The 26,572-nt window shown below is 50.1% G+C and overlaps 1 protein-coding gene across 1 annotated transcript in view; it reads left to right on the top strand.

Moving 5' to 3' along the window:
• LOC140386489 (CD276 antigen-like) overlaps positions 1-26,572 on the top strand; it is a 91,914-nt gene that overhangs the window by 59,287 nt on the left and 6,055 nt on the right. The window contains exon 3 of the mRNA XM_072468879.1: positions 17,498-17,785. Within this exon, the coding sequence (XP_072324980.1) occupies positions 17,498-17,785 (288 nt within the window). The remainder of the gene's footprint in view (positions 1-17,497; positions 17,786-26,572) is intronic.

Genomic DNA, 26,572 nt, shown 5'->3' with positions numbered 1-26,572 from the left:
CACGCTCACACTGACACACACACAAACACACTCACACTGACACACAAACACGCTCACATTGACACAGACACACTTACACTGACACACACACAAACACACTCACACTGACACACACACATGCCCACATTGACAGACACAAAAACACACTCACACTGACACACACTCACACTGACACAGGCACACAAACACACTCACATTGACACAGACACACAAACACACTCACGTTGACACAGACACACAAATACACTCACAGACACAAACACACAACACGCTCCAATGACACACACAAACACACTCCCACTGACACACACAAAAACGCACACTGACACACACACACACACAAATACAGTCATACTGGCATAGGCACACAAACACACTCACATTGACACAGTCACACAACACACTCACACTGACACACACACACATACTGACACACACACACCGGCACTCACATTGACACAGACACACAGTCATATTCACATTGACACAGACACACACAGACACACTCACATTGACACACAAACACACTCACATTGACACAGACACACAAACACTCACATTGACACAGAAACACAAACACACTCATATTGACACAGACACACCACATGCTCACGATGACACACAAACAAATACACTCGTACGGACATACACAAAAACACACACTGGCACACACACAAACATATTCACATTGACATAGACACACAGTCACACTGACATTGACACAGACAAACAAACACTCACATTGACACAGATACACAAACACACTCATATTGACACAGGCACACCACACACTTGCAATGACACACAAACACACTCGCACTGAAATACACAAAAACACACACTGACACACACAAACACATTCACATTGACATAGACACACAGTCACACTGACATTGACACAAACACACTCATACTGACACACACACACTGACACACACAAAAACACACACACTGACACAGACACAAACACATACACACTGACACAGGCACACAGTCACACTCACATTGACACGGACACACAAACACACTCACACTGACACAGGCACACAAACACAGTCACATTGACACAGAAACACAAACACACTCACATTGACACAGACACACAAACACATTCACACTGACACACACACAAACACATTCACACTAACACAAACACAACACACTCACGATAACACAGACACACTCACACACTCACACTGACACAGATAAACAAACACATTCACACTGACACACACACAACACACTCACGATGACACAGGTACACAAACACACTCACATTGGCACTGACACACAAACACACTCACACTGACACACATACACAAACACATACACAAACACACTCACACTGACACACAGCATACTCACATTGACACGCACAACACACACAATGACACTCACACACAAACACACTCACACTGACACACAAAAAAACACACTGACACAGACACAAACAGATTTACACTGACACAGGCACACATACACAATCACATTGATACAGGCACAGAAACACACTCACACTGACACACACACAAACACACTCACACTGACACAGATACACAAACACACGAATATTGACACAGACACACAACACACTCGCAATGACACACACAAACACACTTGCACTGACAAAAACACACACTGACACACACACAAACGCATTCACACTGACACAGGCACACAAACACACTCACATTGACACAGGCACACAACACACTCACATTGACACACACAACATACTCAGAATGACACACACAAAAACTCACACACTGACACACACACACAAACATACTCAGATTGACACAGGCACACTAACACACTCACATTGACACAGACACACAAACACACTCACACTGACACACACAACACATGCACAATGACACTCACACACAAACACACTCACAAAAAAAGCACATTGACACAGACACAAACAGATTTACACTGACACAGGCACACATACACAATCACATTGATAAAGGCACAGAAACACACACTGACATACACACAAACGCACTCACACTGACACACATAGACAAACAAACACACAGACACACTCACATTGACACAGACACACAAATACACTCACACTGACACGCACAACGCACTCACAATGACACAATCACTGACACAGACACAAACACATTCACACTGACACAGGCACACAAACACAATAACATTGATACAGGCACAGAAACACACACACTGACACACAACACACCCACAGTGATACACACACACAAACACACTCACAAAGACACACACGTCAAACGCATTCACTTTGGCACAGACACACAAACACACTCACACTGACACGCATAGACACACACAAACACACTCACACTGACACAGATACACAAACACACAAATATTGACACAGACACACAACATACTCGCAATGACACACACAAACACACTTGCACTGACAAAAACAAAAACACGCACTGACACACATACAAACGCATTCACATTGACACAGACACACAAACACACTCACATTGACACAGGCACACAACACACTCACATTGACACACACAACATACTCATAATGACACACAAAAACTCACACACTGACCACACAAAAACTCACACACTGACACACACACACACAAACACACATTGACACAGACAAACAAACACTCACATTGACACAGATACACAAACACACTCATATTGACACAGGCACACCACACACTTGCAATGACACACAAACACACTCGCACTGAAATACACAAAAACACACACTGACACACACAAACACATTCACATTGACATAGACACACAGTCACACTGACATTGACACAAACACACTCATACTGACACACACACACTGACACACACAAAAACACACACACTGACACAGACACAAACACATACACACTGACACAGGCACACAGTCACACTCACATTGACACGGACACACAAACACACTCACACTGACACAGGCACACAAACACAGTCACATTGACACAGAAACACAAACACACTCACATTGACACAGACACACAAACACATTCACACTGACACACACACAAACACATTCACACTAACACAAACACAACACACTCACGATAACACAGACACACTCACACACTCACACTGACACAGATAAACAAACACATTCACACTGACACACACACAACACACTCAAGATGACACAGGTACACAAACACACTCACATTGGCACTGACACACAAACACACTCACACCGACACACATACACAAACACATACACACTCACACTGACACACAGCATACTCACATTGACACGCACAACACACACAATGACACTCACACACAAACACACTCACACTGACACACAAAAAAACACACTGACACAGACACAAACAGATTTACACTGACACAGGCACACATACACAATCACATTGATACAGGCACAGAAACACACTCACACTGACACACACACAAACACACTCACACTGACACAGATACACAAACACACGAATATTGACACAGACACACAACACACTCGCAATGACACACACAAACACACTTGCACTGACAAAAACACACACTGACACACACACAAACGCATTCACACTGACACAGGCACACAAACACACTCACATTGACACAGGCACACAACACACTCACATTGACACACACAACATACTCAGAATGACACACACAAAAACTCACACACTGACACACACACACAAACATACTCAGATTGACACAGGCACACTAACACACTCACATTGACACAGACACACAAACACACTCACACTGACACACACAACACATGCACAATGACACTCACACACAAACACACTCACACAGACTCACAAAAAAAGCACATTGACACAGACACAAACAGATTTACACTGACACAGGCACACATACACAATCACATTGATAAAGGCACAGAAACACACACTGACATACACACAAACGCACTCACACTGACACACATAGACAAACAAACACACAGACACACTCACATTGACACAGACACACAAATACACTCACACTGACACGCACAACACACTCACAATGACACAATCACTGACACAGACACAAACACATTCACACTGACACAGGCACACAAACACAATAACATTGATACAGGCACAGAAACACACACACTGACACACAACACACCCACAGTGATACACACACACAAACACACTCACAAAGACACACACGTCAAACGCATTCACTTTGGCACAGACACACAAACACACTCACACTGACACGCATAGACACACACAAACACACTCACACTGACACACACAACACACTCACACTGAAAAGCACAACACACACAATGATACTCACACACAAACACACTCACACTGACACAGATACACAAACACACAAATATTGACACAGACACACAACATACTCGCAATGACACACACAAACACACTTGCACTGACAAAAACAAAAACACGCACTGACACACATACAAACGCATTCACATTGACACAGACACACAAACACACTCACATTGACACAGGCACACAACACACTCACATTGACACACACAACATACTCATAATGACACACAAAAACTCACACACTGACCACACAAAAACTCACACACTGACACACACACACACAAACACACATTGACACAGACACACAAACACATTCACATTGACACAGGCATACAAACTCACTCACTGACACAGAAACACACACACTGACACACACAACACACTCACAATGACACAAGCACACAAACATACTCATGTTGACACATACACACAAACACGCTCACACTGACACACACAAACACACTCACACTGACACACACACAATCACACACTGACACACATACACAAACGCACTCACACTGACACAGGCACACAAACGCACTCACATTAACAGACACACAAACATACTGACACCCACAAACACACGCACAAACACACTCACACTGACACAGGCACACAAACACACTCCCACTGACACAGGCACACAAACACATTTACATTGACACAGAAACACAAACACACTCACATTGACACAGACACACAAACACACTCACATTGACATCCACATTGACACAGACACACACTCAACACATTCACGATGACACAAACACACAAACACATTCACACTGACACACAACACTCACGATGACACAGATACACAAACACACATTGGCACGGACACACAAACACACTCACACTGACAGACACACAAATACACTCATATTGACACACACACACAACATACTCACACTGACACACACAAAAACACACACTGACACACACACACAAACGCACTCACATTGACACAGACACACAAACGCACACACATTGACACAGACACACAAACACATTCACACTGACACACACAAACACATTCACACTAACACACACACAACACACTCACGATGACACAGACACACAAACACACTCACACTGACACAGATACACAAACACATTCACACTGACACACACACAACACACTCACGATGACACAGATACACAAACACACTCACATTGGCACAGACACACAAACACACTGACACACACACAAACACACTCACATTGATGCACACAAACAGACTCACATTGGCACAGACACACAAACGCACTCACATTGACACAGACACACAAACGCACACACATTGACACAGACACACAAACACATTCACACTGACACACACAAACACATTCACACTAACACACACACAACACACTCACGATGACACAGACACACAAATACACTCACACTGACACAGATACACAAACACATTCACACTGACACACACACAACACACTCACGATGACACAGATACACAAACACACTCACATTGGCACAGACACACAAACACACTGACACACACACAAACACACTCACATTGATGCACACAAACAGACTCACATTGGCACAGACACACAAACACACTGACACACACACAAACACACTCACATTGATGCACACAAACAGACTCACATTGGCACAGACACACAAACACACTCACATTGGCACAGACACACAAACACACTGACACACACACAAACACACTCACATTGATGCACACAAACACACTCACATTGGCACAGACACACAAACATACTGACACACACACAAACACACTCACATTGATGCACACAAACAGACTCACATTGGCACAGACACACAAACGCACGCGCATTGACACAAACAGACAAACACACTCACATTGACACAGACACACAAACACACTCACATTGACGCACACAAACACACTCACATTGGCACAGACACACAAACACACTCACATTGGCACAAGCACACAAACACACTCACATTGACACAGACACACAAACACACTCACATTGACGCACACAAACACACTCACATTGGCACAGACACACAAACACACTCACATTGGCACAAGCACACAAACACACTCACATTGACACAAACAGAGAAACACACTCACATTGACTCAGACACACAAACACACTCACATTGACACACACACAAACACACTCACATTGACACACACACAAACACACTCACACTGACAGAAACACACTGTTTATGATTTCTTTTTGGATCCTATACTATCCTTCATTTGTTTTGTTAGCAATGATTGGGCCACTTTTCTTGGTGTGTCTTTGCGCCAGAAAGGAGTGTATAACTGTTGCAATGTATACATTTGTTCCTGAAATATTAGCCATTGTCTATCCAGTTTCTGCCTTTTAATGAAGTTCTCCATTTGATCTGAGTCATCTGACAGAGACAGAGGGAGTCAGAAAGAGAGAAAGCAGAGAGAAGGAGGGAATATGCAGATGTAGTGATCTGGATATCTTTATGTACAGCACGGATCCCTGTGGAACACCACTGGTCACAGTTCTCCATTTTGAGAAACTCCCTTCCACTACTTCTCTCTGTCTCCTGTTGCCCAGCTGGTTCATTATCCATCTAGCTAGTACACCCTTGACCCCATGAGACTTCACTTTCTCCATCAGCCTACCATGGGGAACCTTATCAAATGCCTTACTGAAGTCCATGTATATGATATCTACAGCCCTTCCCTCATCAATCAACTTTGTCACTTCCTCAAAGAATTCTATTAAATTGGTAAGACGTGACCTTCCCTGCACAAAACCATGTTGCCTATCACTGATAAGCCCATTTTCTTCCAAATGGGAATAGATCCTATCCCTCAGTATCTTCTCCAGCAGCTTTCCTACCACTGACGTCAGGCTCACCGGTCTATAATGACCTGGATTATCCCTGCTACCCTTCTTAAACAAGGGGACGACATTAGCAATTCCCCAGTCCTCCGGTACCTCACCCGTGTTCAAGGGGCAGCACGGTAGCATTGTGGATAGCACAATTGCTTCACAGCTCCAGGGTCCCAGGTTCGATTCCGGCTTGGGTCACTGTCTGTGCGGAGTCTGCACATCCTCCCCGTGTGTGCGTGGGTTTCCTCCGGGTGCTCCGGTTTCCTCCCACAGTCCAAAGATGTGCAGGTTAGGTGGATTGGCCATGATAAATTGCCCTTAGTGTCCAAAATGGCCCTTAGTGTTGGGTGGGGTTATTGGGTTATGGGGATAGGGTGGAGGTGTTGACCTTGGGTAGGGTGGTCTTTCCAAGAGCCGGTGCAGACTCGATGGGCCGAATGGCCTCCTTCTGCACTGTAAATTCTATGATTCTATGATATCTGTTAAGGACCCAGCTATTTCCTCTCTCAGTTCCCTCAGTAACCTGGGACAGATCCCATCCGCACCTGGGGTCTTGTCCACCTTAATGCCTTTTAGAATACCAACACATCCTCCCTCCTTATGCCGACTTGACCTAGAGTAATCAAACATCTATCCCTAACCTCAACATGTCCCTCTCCTCGGTGAATACCGATGCAAAGTACTCGTTAAGAATCTCACCCATTTTCTCTGACTCCACGCATAACTTTCCTCCTTTGTCCTTGAGTGGGCCAACCCTTTCTCTAGTTACCCTCTTGCTCCTTATATATAAATAAAAGGCTTTGGGATTTTCCTTAACCCTGTTAGCCAAAGATATTTCATGACCCCTTTTAGCCCCGTTGATTCCTCGTTTCAGATTGGTCCTACATTCCCGATATTCTTCCAAAGCTTCGTCTGTCTTCAGTCTCCTAGACCTTATGTATGCTTCCTTTTTCCTCTTAGCTAGTCTCACAATTTCACCTGTCATCCATGGTTCCCTAATCTTGCCATTTCTATCCCTCATTTTCACAGGGACATGTCTGTCCTGCAGTCTAATCAACCTCTCTTTCAAAGCCTCCCACATATCAAATGTGGATTTACCTTCAAAAAGCTTCTCCCAATCCACATATCCCAGCTCCTGCCGAATTTTGGTATAGTTGGCCTTCCCCCAATTTAGCACTCTTCCTTTATGACCACTCTCGTCTTTGTTCATGAGTATTCTAAAACTTACCGAATTTTGATCACTATTCCCAAAGTAATCCCCGACTAAAACTTCAACCACCTGGCCGGGCTCATTCCCCAACACCAGGTCCAGTATGGCCCCTTCCCGAGTTGGACTATTTACATACTGCTCCAGAAAATCCTCCTGGATGCTCCTTACAAATTCTGCTCCATCTAGACCTCTGACACTAAGTGTATCCCAGTCAATGTTGGGAAAATTAAATTCTCCTATCACCACCACCCTGTTGCTCCTACATCTTTCCGTAATCTGTTTACATATTTGTACCTCTATCTCACGCTCGCTGTTGGGAGGTCTGTTGTACAGTCCCAACATTGTTACTGCACCTTTCCTATTTCTGAGCTCTGCCCATGTCGCCTCACTGCTCGAGTCCTCCATAGTGCCCTCCTTCAGCACAGCTGTGATATCCTCTCTGACCAGTAATAGAACAATGAACATAGAACATTACAGCGCAGTACAGGCCCTTCGGCCCTCGATGTTATGCCGACCTGTGAAACCACTCGAAAGTCCATCTACACTATTCCCTTATCGTCCATATATCTATCCAAAGACCATTTGAATGCCCTTAGTGTTGACGAGTCGACTACTGTTGCAGGCAGGGCATTCCACACCCTTGCTACTCTCTGAGTAAAGAATCTACCTCTGACATCTGTCCTATATCTATCTCCCCTCAATTTAAAGCTATGTCCCCTCGTGCTAGACATCACTATCCGAGGAAAAAGGCTCTCACTGTCCACCCTATCCAATCCTCTGATCATCTTGTATGCCTCAATTAAGTCACCTCTTAACGTTCTTCTCTCTAACGAAAACAGCCTCAAGTCCCTCAGCCTTTCCTCATAAGATCTTCCCTCCATACCAGGCAACATTCTGGTAAATCTCCTCTGCACCCTTTCCAATGCTTCCACATCCTTCCTATAATGCGGCGACCAGAATTGCACGTAATACTCCAAATGCGGCCGCACCAGAGTTTTGTACAGCTGCAACATGACCTCATGGCTCCAAAACTCAATCCCTCTACCAATAAAAGCTAACACACTGTACGCCTTCTTAACAACCCTCTCAACCTGGATGGCAACTTTCAGGGCTCTGTGTACACGGACACTGAGGTCTCTCTGCTCATCCACACTGCCAAGAATCTTACCATTAGCCCAGTACTCTGTCTTCCTGTTATTCCTTCCAAAATGAATCACCTCACACTTTTCTGCATTAAACTCCATTTATCACCCCTCAGCCCAGCGCTGCAGCTTATCTATGTCCCTCTGTAACTTGTAACATCCTTCTGCACTGTCCACAACTCCACCGACTTTAGTGTCATCTGCAAGTTTACTCACCCATCCTTCTACGCCCTCCTCCAGGTCATTTATAAAAATGACAAACAGCAATGGCCATAAAACAGATCCTTGTGGTACACCACTAGTAACTGGACTCCAGTCTGAACATTTCCCATCAACCACCACCCTTTGTCTTCTTCCAGCTAGCCAATTTCTGATCCAAACTGCTAAATCTCCCTGAATCCCATGCCTTCATATTTTCTGCTGTAGCCTACTGTGGGGAACCTTATCAAACGCTTTACTGAAATCCATATACACCACATCAACTGCTTTACCCTCATCCACCTGTTTGGTCACCTTCTCAAAGAACTCAATAAGGTTTGTGAGGCACGACCTACCCTTCACAAAACCGTGTTGACTATCTCTAATCAAATTATTCCTTTCCAGATGATTATACATCCTATCTCTTATAAACCTTTCCAAGACTTTGCCCACAACAGAAGTAAGGCTCACTGGTCTATAGTTACCGGGATTGTCTCTACTACCCTTCTTGAACAAGGGGACAACATTTGCTATCCTCCAGTCTCCTGGTAATGCAACTCCTCCACCTCTTTTACCTCCCTCTCTCTCCCGCCTGAAGCATCGATATCCTGGGATATTTAGTTGTCAATCATGCCCTTCCCTGAACCAAGTCTCAGTAATAGCAATAATATCATACTCCCAGGTACTAATCCAAACCCTAAGTTCATCTGCCTTACCTACTACACTTCTTGCATTAAAACAAATGCACCTCAAACTACCAGTCCCTTTGCGTTCATCATCTGCCCCCTGCCTACTCTTCCCCTTAGTCACGCTGACTTCATGATCTAGTTCCTTACAGGCTTTAGTTACTACCTCCTTACTGTCCACTAACCTCCTCATTTGGTTCCCATCCCCCTGCCACATTAGTTCAAGAGAGAGAGAGATGGCTGGAGAGAGAGAGAGAGATGGCTGGAGGGAGAAAGAGAGAGAGATGGCTGGAGAGAGAAAGAGAGAGAGATGGCTGGGGAGAAAGAGAGAGAGAGTGATGGCTGGGGGGAGAGAGAGAGAGAGAGATGGCTGGTGAGAGAGAGATGGCTGGAGATAGAGAGATGGCTGGATGAGAGAGAGAGATGGCTGGAGATAGAGAGATGGCTGGATGAGAGAGAGAGATGGCTGGAGAGAGAGAGAGAGATGGCTGATGAGACAGAAAGAGAGAGAGATGGCTGGTGAGAGAGAGAGATGGCTGGAGAAAGAGAGAGATGGCTGGAGAAAGAGAGAGAGATGGCTGGTGAGAGAGAGAGATGGTTGGAGAGAGAGAGAGAGAGAGTGATGGCTGGAGAGAGAGAGAGATGGCTGGAGAGAGAGAGAGATGGCTGGAGAGAGAGAGAGAGAGTGATGGCTGGAGAGAGAGAGAGATGGCTGGAGAGAGAGAGAGATGGCTGGAGAAAGAGAGAGAGATGGCTGGAGAGAGGGAGAGATGGCTGGAGAGAGAGAGAGATGGCTGGAGAAAGAGAGAGAGATGGCTGGAGAGAGAGAGAGATGGCTGGAGAGAGAGAGAGATGGCTGGAGAAAGAGAGATGGCTGGAGAAAGAGAGAGAGATGGCTGGAGAGAGGGAGAGATGGCTGGAGAGAGAGAGAGATGGCTGGAGAGAGAGAGAGATGGCTGGAGAAAGAGAGAGAGATGGCTGGAGAGAGAGAGAGATGGCTGGAGAAAGAGAGAGAGATGGCTGGAGAGAGGGAGAGATGGCTGGAGAGAGAGAGAGATGGCTGGAGAAAGAGAGAGAGATGGCTGGAGAGAGAGAGAGATGGCTGGAGAGAGAGAGAGATGGCTGGAGAAAGAGAGATGGCTGGAGAAAGAGAGAGAGATGGCTGGAGAGAGGGAGAGATGGCTGGAGAGAGAGAGAGATGGCTGGAGAAAGAGAGAGAGATGGCTGGAGAGAGGGAGAGATGGCTGGAGAAAGAGAGAGATGGCTGGAGAGAGAGAGAGATGGCTGGAGAGAGAGAGAGATGGCTGGAGAGAGAGAGAGATGGCTGGAGAAAGAGAGAGAGATGGCTGGAGAGAGGGAGAGATGGCTGGTGAGAGAGAGAGATGGCTGGAGAGAGAGAGAGATGGCTGGAGAGAGAGTGAGATGGCTGGAGAAAGAGAGATGGCTGGAGAAAGAGAGAGAGATGGCTGGAGAGAGAGAGAGATGGCTGGAGAAAGAGAGAGAGATGGCTGGAGAAAGAGAGAGATGGCTGGAGAGAGAGAGAGATGGCTGGAGAAAGAGAGAGAGAGAGAGATGGCTGGAGAGAGAAAGAGAGAGAGATGGCTGGAGAAAGAGAGAGAGATGGCTGGTGAGAGAGAGAGATGGCTGGAGAAAGAGAGAGATGGCTGGAGAGAGAGAGAGATGGCTGGAGAAAGAGAGAGAGAGAGAGATGGCTGGAGAGAGGGAGAGATGGCTGGTGAGAGAGAGAGATGGCTGGAGAGAGAGAGAGAGATGGCTGGAGAAAGAGAGAGAGATGGCTGGAGAGAGAGAGAGATGGCTGGAGAAAGAGAGAGAGATGGCTGGTGAGAGAGAGAGATGGCTGGAGAGAGAGAGAGAGATGGCTGGAGAGAGAGAGAGAGATAGCTGGAGAAAGAGAGAGAGATGGCTGGAGAGAGAGAGAGAGATGGCTGGAGAAAGAGAGAGAGATGGCTGGAGAGAGAGAGAGAGATAGCTGGAGCGAGAGAGAGAGAGATGGCTGGAGCGAGAGAGAGAGATGGCTGGAGAGAGAGAGAGAGATGGCTGGAGAAAGAGAGAGAGATGGCTGGAGAGAGAGAGAGAGATGGCTGGAGAAAGAGAGAGAGATGGCTGGAGAGAGAGAGAGAGATAGCTGGAGCGAGAGAGAGAGAGATGGCTGGAGCGAGAGAGAGAGATGGCTGGAGAGAGAGAGAGATGGCTGGTGAGAGAGAGAGCGAGAGAGATGGCTGGAGCGAGAGAGAGAGAGATGGCTGGAGAGAGAGAGATAGCTGGAGAGAGAGAGAGAGAGAGAGATGGCTGGAGAGAGAGAGATAGCTGGAGAGAGCGAGAGAGAGAGAGATGGCTGGAGAGAGAGAGATAGCTGGAGAGAGAGAGAGAGAGAGAGATGGCTGGAGCGAGAGAGAGAGATGGCTGGAGAGAGAGAGAGATGGCTGGAGAGAGAGAGAGCGAGAGATGGCTGGTGAGAGAGAAAGAGAGCTGGAGAGAGAGAGAGAGAATGGGAGAGACAAAGGTAGAGAGGTATGGAGAGCAGAGAGAGGGAGAGAATGGGGTGGCCAAGGAAAGGCAGTGAGAAGGCTGGAGATAGAGACAGTGATGGAGAGAGAGAGAGAGAGTGGAGAGACAAAGGGAGAGAGAGATGGCTGGAGAGAGATAGAGTCAGACAGAGAGAGAGAAAGGCCCTATGTCCCCCCCCCTTCTGTTTGCATTGGCTCTAGAGCCCTTGGCCATTGCACTGAGGAGCTTGGGGTTGTGGAAGGAGATAGTAAGGAGGAAGGGGTGCATAGGGTGTCCTTGAGTACAAGAGATGTGAAATCATTTTGCAGCTATATAAAACCTTGATTTGGCCGCATTTGGAGTATTGCGTGCAGTTCTGGTCACCACATTATCAGAAGGACATGGAAGCTTTGGAGAGAGTGCAAAGAAGGTTCACCAGGATGTTGCCTGGTCTCGAGGGTGTTGGCTACAAGGAGCGGTTGAATAAACTAGGATTGTTTTCACTGGGGGTCTACAAAATTATGAGAGGCATAGACAGGGTGGATAGTCAGAGGCTTTTTCCAAGGGTGGAAGTGTCAATTACAAGGGGGCACAGCTTCAAGGTGAGAGGGGGAAAGTTTAAGGGAGATGTGCAGGGTAGGTTTTTCATGCAGAGAGTGGTGGGTGCCTGGAATGCGCTGCCAGAGGATGTGGTAGAAGCAGACACATCAGCAACATTTAAGAGACATCTGGATGGATACATGAATAGGGAGGAAATAGAGGGATACGGACCGAGTAAGGGCAGAAGGTTTTTTTGTAAAGTTAAGGCACCATGATCAGCACAGGCTTGGGAAGGGCCGAAGGGCTTGCTACAGAGATTTGGAACGTTCTCCAGGTATAAGCTGAATTTGGGGAAAGTGGATACTTTGTGGTTTCGTCTCCAGGGACGGGGGATGGGGTGGAGGGGGTTGCCATTCCGTCTGGCAGTGTCTCACTTCAGGTATCTGGGGGTTCAGGTGGCCTGGTACTGGGCAGGGCTTCGGAAGTTCAATTTCACTAGCTTGGTGGGCAGGATGAAGGCTGACCTGTTGAGATGGGATAATCTCCCTTTGTCATTGGCAGGCTGGGTACAGGCAGTAAAGATGAATGATTTGCTGTGATTCGGGTTTTTGTTTCAGTGCCTGCCGATCATTTTGCCGAAGCCGTTTTTCAAGAGGGTGCTGTGCTCCTGCTCCCTGCTTATAAGCAAAAACTGAAGCAGGAGAATCCGTCAAAGAAAGTCTGAGGAATCGGATGATCTCCTACGGGACTGCTTAGAGTCAGTGGACTGGTCGGTATTTAAAACTCTGCGACCAGCCTGAACGAGTACGCCACTACAGTAACTGACTTCATTAGTAAGTGTGTAGCAGACTGTGTGCCAAGGAGCAAATCCGCGTGTTTCCCAACCGGAAACCCTGGATGAACAGGGATATCCACTGCTTGCTGCAGTCTAGATCTGAGGCGTTCAAGTCAGGTGACCCTGGCCTCTACAAGAAAGCCAGATATGATCTAAGGAGATCCATCAAAGATGCCAAAAGACAGTACCGGACCAGCTCGAGTTCCAGGTTAGCCACACGGATCCCAGTCGTCTATGGCAAAGTCTGCAGACATAAAAGACTACAAGATGAAGGCATGTAAAATCACCAGCTCCAATGCAGCCCTCCCTGATGAGCTCAACACATTCTTTGCCCGCTTTGAGCAAGAGGTCAGCAAGAGCACGCCCTCCACCCAGAAGCCTCAGATGAACTTGTATCTGAGGTCACCATTGCAGATGTCAGAGCAGCCTTCTCGAAGGTCAACCCACGGAAAGCCACTGGCCCGGATGGAGTACCCGGACGAGCACTCAGGTCTTGCGCAATCAACTGGCAGGAGTATTCGCAGATATCTTCAACCCTCTTTACAACAATCTGAGGTCCCCATCTGTTTCAAGAAGACGACCATCATCCCTGTACCAAAAAAAGCCAGGCAGCGTGCCTTAATGACTATCGTCCAGTGGCTCTGACATCCATCATTATGAAGTGCTTCGAAAGGTTAGTCATGGCACGAATAAACTCCAGCCTCCCGGATTGCCTTGATCCACTACAGTTCGCCCACCGCTGCAACAGGTCCACAGCAGACGCCATCTCCCTGGCCCTGCACTCAACACTGGAACACCTCGATAACAAAGGCACCCATGTCAGACTCCTATTTATTGACTCCAGCTCAGCCTTCAACACCATTATTCCTATGAAACTCATCTCCAAACTCCTTTGCCCTGGGTCTCGGCTCCTCCCTCTGCGACTGGATCCTGAACTTCCTAACCCACAGGCCACAATCAGTAAGGATAGGCAACAACACCTCCTCCACGATAATCCTCAACACCGGTGCCCCACAAGGCTGGTTGACTGTGTGGCCAAATTCGTCTCCAACTCGATTTTCAAATTTGCTGATGACACCACCATAGTGGGTCGGATCTCAGACAAAGTACAGGAATGAAATAGAGAATCTGGTGAACTGGTGTGATGACAATCATTTCTCCCTCAATGTCAATAAAACGACGACTTCAGGAAGCGTAGTGGAGAACATGCCCCTGTCTACATCAATGAAATGAAGTAGAAAGGGTTGAGAGCTTCAGGTTTTTAGGTGTCCAGATTACCAACAACCTGTCCTGGTCCCCCCATGCCGACACTATGGTTAAGAAAGCCCACCGACGACTACTTTCTCAGAAGAATAAGGAAATTTGGCATGTCAGCTACGACTCTCACCAACTTTTACAGATGCACCATAGAAAGCATTCTTTCTGGTTGTATCACAGCTTGGTGTGGTTCCCGCTCTGCCCAAAACCGCAGGAAACTACAAAAGGCCGTGAATGTAGCCCAATCCATCACGCAAACCAGCTTCCCATCCATTGACTCTGTCTACAATTCCCGCTGCCTCAGAAAGGCAGCCAGCATAATTAAGGACCCCACGTACCCCGGACATACTCTCTTCCACCTTCTTCCATCAGGAAAAGATACAAAAGTTTGAGGTCGCGTACCAACCGACTCAAGAACAGCTTCTTCCCTGTTGCCATCAGACTTTTGAATGGACCTACCTCGTATTAAGTTGATCTTTTCTCTACACCTAGCTATGACATTCTGTAGTCTCTCCTTCCTTCCCTATGTACAGTATGTGTTGTCTGTACAGCATGCAAGAAACAATACTTTTCACTGTGTACTAATACATGTGACAATTAACGCCATTTGGAGGCAGATTCGGCAGCATTTTAGGTTGGGAGCGGGGTCGGGAGGGATGCCGATCAAGGGAATCACAGATTTGAGCCGGGGAGGATGGATGCGAGATTCCGGGGATGGGAGGAGAGGGGATCAGGAGATGAATGGTTTGTTTCTGGAAGGGCAGTTTGCGAGCTTGGAGGAGCTGGTTAAGAAGTTTGGGATGACACGGGGTGGGGGGGAGAGTATCCGGAATATGCAGGTACGGGACTTTGTGAGGAAGGTCTTTCCTGCCTTGCTGATAGCGCCTGCCTTCCCGCTGTTGGAGAGGGTGCTGTCAGAGGGCGGGGGAGCAGGGAGTAGGGGGGTTCGTCTCGGTGATTTATGGAGGGTTTTGGAAGAGGATAAGGTGTCCATGGAGATGGTTAAAGCTAAGTGGGAGGAGGAGTTGGGGACAGTGCTGGAGGAGGGATTGTGGTGCAAGGTGCTGCGGAGGGTGCCTGCCTCGGCTTTGTGTACGAGGCGGGGGCTGAAGGTGGTGTACAGGGAGTACCTGACAAAGTCGAGGGTGAGCCGGCTATTCGAGGGGGTGGACAATGTCTGTGAGTGATGTGGGTGGGCCCCTGTGAACCATGTACATATGTTTTGGGCCTGGTCAAAGCTGGAAAGGTTTTGGAGGATGGTTTTCAGCAGCATCCCGGGGGTTATGCATGTGGATGTGGAGCCCGGTCCCCCAGAGGGCATATTTGGGGTGTCGGACCGGCCGGAGCTGCAGGCAGGAGCGGGGGCAGATGTTTTAGCCTTCTCCTCGCTGATTGCTCACAGGCCGGTATTGTTGGGGTGGAGGTGAGCTCCTCCACCCTGTGCCTCAGCATGGAGGGGGGGATCTGCTGGAGGTTTTGGTTCTGAAGAAAGTGAAATTTGCTTTCAGGGGGATGAGTGGTGAGTTCTACAATAATTGGGGTTTGTTTATTCTGCATTTTGGAGAGTTGGTTACCGTTGACTGCTGAGGGAGGGGCGGGAGGATGGAGGGAGGGGGGAGATATGGGGGGCGGGGGGGGGGCGGGCAGGGGGTCTAATGTTTTGGGTGGGTTTTGTGCGTGTTGTAAAAATGTTGAAATTTTGGAATAAAAATACTTAACAAAAAAAGACAGAGAGAGGGTCAGTGGGAGAGAGGGACACAGGAGTGAGTGATAGAGACAGAGAGAGAGAAAGACAGACAGAGCGAAGGCTTGAGAGAGGTGAGCGAGAGAGAAAAACAAAGTGAGACACAGGCATAGGCAGTGGCAAGAGAAAGGCCTGGATGTTGGGGAGATGTTGAGGAAGGAGCCGGAAAATGTTTGAAGCTTTGCGAGAGAGAGAGGATTCCATTCAAAATCACCCTTCTCTGTTGCAGCTCCGTACAGCGAGCCACTCCTGACCTTTGACCTGCAGGCCTGCTTGAGCTCCGGCCTGGTCCGCGTCCTCGTGACTGGCGGCTACCCGAAGGCAGAGGTGGAATGGATAAGCGCTCGAGGGGATAACGTCAGCGAGGAAGCCAACACAGAATTCCAAACTGGCCCCGGAGGGCTCTACTCCATCACCAGCCGGCTCCACGACCCCCAGGGGAACGGGACAAACTACACCTTCATCTTGAGGAATCAACGGTTGAAACAGGAGATGATCAGGTCCCTGGCAATCGAGGGTGGGTCAATGAAGAGGTTTTTAGATGAAACCGTTTCATATTGTCATCTTGTCGCATTGGCACAGTTCTGGCAAGTTACTGCATCCAGTCACCTGATGTACGCGGGGAGGGGTGTCTCGGTAGCACCACTATTGACCGAGCTGGCTGGGTCCTAAAGGAAATAACTGCCAGACTAGGACTGCTACCTGGAGGTAAGGGGACCAACAAGACAGGGAAAAACATACTAAACCTCATCCTCGCCAATGTGCCTGCCGCAGATCCATCTGTCCATATTGGGAGAAGTGATCACCGCATGGTTCTCATGGAGACCCGCTTTGATATTCACCAGCCATATATACACTGTGGTTACCAGAGCAGGTCGGAGGCTGGGAATCCTGAGGCGAGTAACTCACCTCCTGACCCCCCCCCCCCCCCCCCCGCCGCACCCCCCCCCAAAGCCTTTCCACCATCTGCAAAGCACAAGTCAGGAGTGCGATGGAATACTTTCCACTTGTCTTGATGAGCGTGGCTCCAACAACACTTAAGAAGCTCGACACCATTCAGGATAAAGCAACCCCACTTGATCGTCACGGTAACCACAAACATTCACTCCCTCCACCACCGCCGCACAGTAGCAGCCGTGTGTACCATCTACAAGATGCACTGCAGCAACTCACCAAGGCTCCTTAGGCAGCACCTTCCAAACCCAGGGACATGACCATCCAGAAGGAACAGGGCAGCAGATATCTGGGAACACCACCACCTTGCGGTTCCCCTCCAAGTCACTCACCATTCTGACTTGGAAAGATATCACCGTTCCTTCACTGTCGCTGGGTGAAAATCCTGGAACTCCCTCCCTAACAGCACTGTGGGTGAACCTGCACCATCGGGACTGCAGAGGTTCAAGAAAGTAGCTCACCGCCACCTTCCCAAGTGACATAAGGGCCGGGCAATCAATGCTGGCCGAGCCAGCCGCACACAGATCCCAGGGAAAAATACACAACATTGAATGAACGATTCTCTGCTAAGATCTGGCCTAGAATAGGGGCAGTTACGAGATAGAACTATTCAGCTTGCAATTCCTTACTACTGACCCTCTGACAGTGCAGCACTCCCTCAGTACTGACCCTCTGACAGTGCAGCACACCCTCAGTACTGACCATCTGACAGTGCAGCACTCCCTCAGTACTGACCCTCTGACAGTGCAGCACTCCCTCAGTGCTGAGCCTCTGACAGTGCAGCACACCCTCAGTACTGACCATCTGACAGTGCAGCACTCCCTCAGTACTGACCCTCTGACAGTGCAGCACTCCCTCAGTGCTGAGCCTCTGACAGTGCAGCACTCCCTCAGTACTGACCCTCTGACAGTGCAGCACTCCCTCAGTACTGACCCTCTGACAGTGCAGCACTCCCTCAGTACTGACCATCTGACAGTGCAGCACACCCTCAGTACTGACCCTCTGACAGTGCAGCACTCCCTCAGTACTGACCCTCTGACAGTGCAGCACTCCCTCAGTACTGACCATCTGACAGTGCAGCACACCCTCAGTACTGACCCTCTGACAGTGCAGCACTCCCTCAGTACTGACCCTCTGACAGTGCAGCACTCCCTCAGTACTGACCCTCCGACAGTGCAGCACTACCTCAGTACTGACCATCTGACAATGCAGCACACCCTCAGTACTGACCCTCTGACAGTGCAGCACTCCCTCAGTACTGACCCTCTGACAGTGCAGCACTCCCTCAGTACTGACCATCTGACAGTGCAGCACGCCCTCAGTACAGACCCTCTGACAGTGCTGCACTCCCTCAGTACTGACCCTCTGACAGTGCAGCACTACCTCAGTACTGACCCTCTGACAGTGCAGCACTCCCTCAGGACTGACCCTCTGACAGTGCAGCACACCCTCAGTACTGACCCTCTGACAGTGCAGCACACCCTCAGTACTGACCATCTGACAGTGCAGCAATCCCTCAGTACTGACCCTCTGACAGTGCAGCACTCCCTCAATACTGACCCTCTGACAGTGCAGCACTCCCTCAGGACTGACCCTCTGACAGTGCAGCACACCCTCAGTACTGACCCTCTGACACTGCTACACTCCCTCAGTACTGACTCTCTGACAGTGCAGCACTCCCTCAGTACTGACCCTCTGACAGTGCAGCACTCCCTCAGTACTGACCCCCTGACAGTGCAGCACTCCCTCAGTACTGACACTCTGACAGTGCAGCACTCCCTCAGTATTGACCCTCTGACAGTGCAGAACTCCCTCAGTACTGACCCTCTGACAGTGCAGTGCTCCGTCAGTACTGACCCCCTGACAGTGCAGCACTCCCTCAGTACTGACCCTCTGACAGTGCAGCACTCCCTCAGGACTGACCCTCTGACTGTGCAGCACACCCTCAGTACTGACCCTCTGACAGTGCAGCACTCCCTCAGCACTGACCCCCTGACAGTGCAGCACTCCCTCAGTACGGGCCCTCTGACAGTGCAGCACTCCCTCAGTACTGACCCTCTGACAGTTCTGCACTCCCTCAGTACTGACCCTCCGACAGTGCAGCACACCCTCAGTGTTTACCCAACAGTGTGGCCCTCCCTCAGTACTGAACAACCGACAGTGCAGTACTCCCTCAGTACTGTCCCTCTGACAGCGCAGCACTCCCTCAGTACTGATCCTCTGAAAGTGTGACCCTGCCTCAGTACTGAACCATCGACAGTGCAGTATTCCCTCAGTACCGATCCTCTGGCACTCCCTCAGTACTGACCATCTGACAGTGCAGCACTCACGCAGTCCTGACCCCCTAACAATGCGCATTCCCTCAATACTGCTCCTCTGACAGTGCAGCACTCACGCAGTCCTGACCCCCTAACAATGCGCATTCCCTCAATACTGCTCCTCTGACAGTGCAGCACTCCCATAGTACTGACTCTCTGACAGTGCAGCACTCCCTCAGTACTGACCGTCTGACAATGCAGCACTCCCTGACCCTCTGACAGTGCAGCACCCACGCAGTCCTGACCCCCTGACAATGAGCACTCCCTCAATACTGCACCTCTGACAGTGCAGCACTCCCTTAGTACTGACCCTCTGACAGTGCAGCACTTCCTCAGTATTGACCCGCTGATAGTGCAGCACTCCCTCAGTACTGACCCTCTGACAGTGCAGCACTCCCTCAGGACTGACCCTCTGACACTGCAGCACACCCTCAGTACTGAACCTCTGACAGTGCAGCACTCCCTCAGCACTGATCCCCTGGCAGTGCAGCACTCCCTCAGCACTGACCCTCTGACAGTGCAGCACTCCCTCAGTACTGACCCTCTGACAGTTCTGCACTCCCTCAGTACTGACCCTCTGATAGTGCAGAACTCTCTCAGCACTGACCCTCCGACAGTGCAGCACACCCTCAGTAATGATCCTCTGAATGTGTGACCCTGCCTCAGTACTGAACAACCGACAGTGCAGTACTCCCTCAGTACTGTCCCTTTAACAGCGCAGCACTCCCTCAGGACTGATCCTCTGAATGTGTGACCCTGCCTCAGTACTGAACCATCGACAGTGCAGTACTCCCTCAGTACTGACCCCCTGACAGTGCAGCACTCCCTCAGTACAGACCCTCTGACAGTGCAGCACTCCCTCAGTACTGACCATCTGACAGTGCAGCACACCCTCAGTACTGACCCTCTGACAGTGCAGCACTCCCTCAGTACTGACCCTCTGACAGTGCAGCACTCCCTCAGTACTGACCATCTGACAGTGCAGCACACCCTCAGTACAGACCCTCTGACAGTGCTGCACTCCCTCAGTACTGACCCTCTGACAGTGCAGCACTACCTCAGTACTGACCCTCCGACAGTGCAGCACTCCCTCAGGACTGACCCTCTGACAGTGCAGCACACCCTCAGTACTGACCCTCTGACAGTGCAGCACACCCTCAGTACTGACCATCTGACAGTGCAGCAATCCCTCAGTACTGACCCTCTGACAGTGCAGCACTCCCTCAGTACTGACCCTCTGAAAGTGCAGCACTCCCTCAGGACTGACCCTCTGACAGTGCAGCACACCCTCAGTACTGACCCTCTGACACTGCTACACTCCCTCAGTACTGACTCTCTGACAGTGCAGCACTCCCTCAGTACTGACCCTCTGACAGTGCAGCACCCCTCAGTACTGACCCCCTGACAGTGCAGCACTCCCTCAGTACTGACACTCTGACAGTGCAGCACTCCCTCAGTATTGACCCTCTGACAGTGCAGAACTCCCTCAGTACTGACCCTCTGACAGTGCAGTGCTCCCTCAGTACTGACCCCCTGACAGTGCAGCACTCCCTCAGTACTGACCCTCTGACAGTGCAGCACTCCTTCAGGACTGACCCTCTGACAGTGCAGCACACCCTCAGTACTGACCCTCTGACAGTGCAGCACTCCCTCAGCACTGACCCCCTGACAGTTCTGCACTCCCTCAGTACTGACCCTCCGACAGTGCAGCACACCCTCAGTGTTTACCCAACAGTGTGGCCCTCCCTCAGTACTGAACAACCGACAGTGCAGTACTCCCTCAGTACTGTCCCTCTGACAGCGCAGCACTCCCTCAGTACTGATCCTCTGAAAGTGTGACCCTGCCTCAGTACTGAACCATCGACAGTGCAGTACTCCCTCAGTACTGAACCACCGACAGTGCAGTATTCCCTCAGTACCGATCCTCTGGCACTCCCTCAGTACTGACCATCTGACAGTGCAGCACTCACGCAGTCCTGACCCCCTAACAATGCGCATTCCCTCAATACTGCTCCTCTGACAGTGCAGCACTCACGCAGTCCTGACCCCCTAACAATGCGCATTCCCTCAATACTGCTCCTCTGACAGTGCAGCAATCCCTTAGTACTGACTCTCTGACAGTGCAGCACTCCCTCAGTACTGACCGTCTGACAATGCAGCACTCCCTGACCCTCTGACAGTGCAGCACCCACGCAGTCCTGACCCCCTGACAATGAGAACTCCCTCAATACTGCACCTCTGACAGTGCAGCACTCCCTTAGTACTGACCCTCTGACAGTGCAGCACTTCCTCAGTATTGACCCGCTGATAGTGCAGCAGTCCCTCAGTACTGACCCTCTGACAGTGCAGCACTCCCTCAGGACTGACCCTCTGACACTGCAGCACACCCTCAGTACTGAACCTCTGACAGTGCAGCACTCCCTCAGCACTGATCCCCTGGCAGTGCAGCACTCCCTCAGCACTGACCCTCTGACAGTGCAGCACTCCCTCAGTACTGACCCTCAGACAGTTCTGCACTCCCTCAGTACTGACCCTCTGATTGTGCAGAACTCTCTCAGCACTGACCCTCCGACAGTGCAGCACACCCTCAGTACTGATCCTCTGAATGTGTGACCCTGCCTCAGTACTGAACAACCGACAGTGCAGTACTCCCTCAGTACTGTCCCTTTAACAGCGCAGCACTCCCTCAGGACTGATCCTCTGAATGTGTGACCCTGCCTCAGTACTGAACCATCGACAGTGCAGTACTCCCTCAGTACTGACCCCCTGACAGTGCAGCACTCCCTCAGTACTGACCCTCTGAAAGTGCAGCACTCCCTCAGTGCTGACCCTCTGACAGTGCAGTGCTCCCTCAGTACTGACCCCCTGAAAGTCCAGCACTCCCTCAGTACTGACCCTCTGACAGTGCAGCACTCCCTCAGGTCTGACCCTCTGACAGTGCAGTACACCCTCAGTACTGACCCTCTGACAGTGCAGCACTCCCTCAGCACTGACCCCCTGATAGTGCAGCACTCCCTCAGTACGGGCCCTCTGACAGAGCAGCGCCCCGTCAGTACTGACCCTCTGACAGTGCAGCACACCCTCAGTGTTTACCCAACAGTGTGACCCTCCCTCAGTACTGAACAACCGACAGTGCAGTATTCCCTCAGTACTGTCCCTCTGACAGCGCAGCACTACCTCAGAACTGATCCTCTGAAAGTGTGACCCTGCCTCAGTACTGAACCATCGACAGTGCAGCACTCCCTCAGTACTGAACCACCGACAGTGCAGTATTCCCTCAGTACCGATCCTCTGGCACTCCCTCAGTACTGACCGTCTGACAGTGCAGCACTCACGCAGTCCTGACCCCCTAACAATGCGCATTCCCTCAATACTGCTCCTCCGACAATGCAGCACTCCCTCAGTACTGACCGTCTGACAATGCAGCACTCCCTGACCCTCTGACAGTGCAGCACTCCCTCAGTACTGAACCACCGACAGTGCATATTCCCTCAGTACCGATCCTCTGGCACTCCCTCAGTACTGACCGTCTGACAGTGCAGCACTCACGCAGTCCTGACCCCCTGACATTGCAGCACTCCCTCAGTACTGACCCTCTGACAGTGCAGCACTCCCTTAGTACTGACCCTCTGACAGTGCAGCACTCCCTCAGCACTGACCCTCTGACAGTGCAGCACTCCCTTAGTCCTGACTCTCTGACAGTGCAGCACTTCCTCAGTATTGACCCGCTGATAGTGCAGCAGTCCCTCAGTATTGACCCTCTGACAGTGCAGCACTCCCTCAGGACTGACCCTCTGACAGTGCAGCACTCCCTCAGGACTGACCCTCTCACAATGCAGCACTCCCTCAGCACTGACCCCCTGGCAGTGCAGCACTCCCTCAGTACTGACCCCCTGAAAGTGCAGCACTCCCTCAGTACTGACCCTCTGACAGTTCTGCACTCCCTCAGTACTGACCCTCTGATAGTGCAGAACTCTCTCAGCACTGACCCTCCGACAGTGCAGCTCTACCTCAGTACTGACCCTCTGACAGTGCAGCAGTCCCTCAGTCCTGACCCTCTCACAGTGCAGCACTCCCTCAGTACTGACCCTCCGACAGTGCAGCACACCCTCAGTGTTTACCCAACAGTATGGCCCTCCCTCAGTACTGAACCACCGACAGTGCAGTACTCCCTCAGTACTGATCCTCTGAAAGTGTGACCCTGCCTCAGTACTGAACCACCAACTGTGCAGCACTCCCTCAGCACTGACTCTCTGACAGTGCAGCACTCCCTTAGTACTGACTCTCTGACAGTGCAGCACTCCCTTAGTAATGAATCTCTGACAGTGCAGCACTCACTTAGTACTGACTCTCTGAGGGTGCATCACTCCCTAAGTGCTGACCCTCTGACAGTGCAGCACTCCCTCAGTAGTGACCCTCCGACAGTGCAGCACTCCCTTAGTACTGACTTTCTGACAGTGCAGCACTCCCTTAGTACTGACTCTCTGACAGTGCAGCACTCCCTGAGTTCTGACTCTCTGACAGTGCAGCACTCCCTCAATACTGACCCTCTGACAATGCAGCACTCCCTCAGTACTGACCCGCTGACAGTGCGGCGCTCCCTCAGTACTGACCCTCTGACAGTGCAACGCTCCCTCAGTACTGACCCTCTGACAGTGCAGCACTCCCTCAGTACTAACCCTCTGACAGTGCAGTACTCCCTCTGGACTGACCCTCTGACAGTGCAGCACTCCCTCAGTACTGATCCTCTGACAGTGCAGCTCTCCCTCAGTACTGACACTCTGACAGTGCAGCACTCCCTCAGTACTGACCCTCTGACAGTGCGGCGCTCCCTCAGTGGTGACCCTTTGGCCCTGCAGCATTCTATCAATAGTGAACCACATGACAGTGCAGAACCCCAACAGTGAAGCGCTCCCACAGTACTGACTCTCTGACCATGCATCGCTCCCTCATAACTTACCCTCCAACAGTTCAGCATGCACTCAGTTCTGATCCAATGACAGTGCAGCACTCTCACAGTACTGAATTCCGACAGTGCAGTACTCCCTCAGTACTGACCCTCTGACCGTGCAGCACTCCCTCAGTATTGACCCTATGAAATTGCAGCACTCCCTCAGCACTGATCCTCTGAGAGTGCAGCACTCCCTCAGTACTGATCCTCTGAAAGTGCAGCACTCCCTCAGTACTGACCCTCTGACAGTGCAGCACTCCCTCAGTACTGACACTCTGACAGTGCAGCACTCCCTCAGTACTGACCCTCTGACAGTGCAGCACTCCCTCAGTACTGATCCTCTGACAGTGCAGCACTCCCTCAGTACTGATCCTCTGAAAGTGCAGCACTCCCTCAGTACTGACTGCCTGATAATGCAGCACTCCCTCAGTACTGACCCTCTGAAAGTGCAGCACTCCCTCAGTACATGACCGCCTGATAATGTAGCACTCCCACAGTACTGACCCTCTGACAGTGCAGCACTCCCTCAGTACTGATCCTCTGACAGTGCAGCACTCCCTCAGTACTGTCCCTCTGACAGCGCAGCATTCCGTCAGTACTGATCCTCTGAAAGTGCAGCTCTCCCTCAGTACTGACCGCCTGATAATGCAGCACTCCCTCAGTACTGACCCTCTGACAGTGCAGCACTCCCTCAGTAGTTTTCCCTCTGACAGTGCAGCACTCCCTTAATGCTGACCCACTAACAGTGCAGCACTCCCTTAGTACTGACTCTCTGACAGTGCAGCACTCCCTTAGAACTGACTCTCTGACAGTGCAGCCCACCCTCTGTACTGACCCTCTGACAGTGCTTCACCCCCTTAGTACTGACCCTGTGCCAGTGCAGCACTCCCTCAGTACTGACCCTCTGAAAATGCAGCACTCCCTCAGTACTGGCCCTCTGACAGTGCAGCACTCCCTCAGTACTGACCCTCTGACAGTGCAGCACTCCCTCAGTACTGTCCCTCTGACAGCGCAGCACTCCCTCAGTATTGACCCGCTGATAGTGCAGCACTCCCTTAGTCATGAATCTCTGACAGTGCAG

The sequence above is a fragment of the Scyliorhinus torazame genome, chromosome 12 (genome assembly GCF_047496885.1).
Source record: "Scyliorhinus torazame isolate Kashiwa2021f chromosome 12, sScyTor2.1, whole genome shotgun sequence".
NCBI lineage: Eukaryota > Metazoa > Chordata > Chondrichthyes > Carcharhiniformes > Scyliorhinidae > Scyliorhinus > Scyliorhinus torazame.
This window is presented reverse-complemented; position numbering and strand designations above follow the sequence as displayed.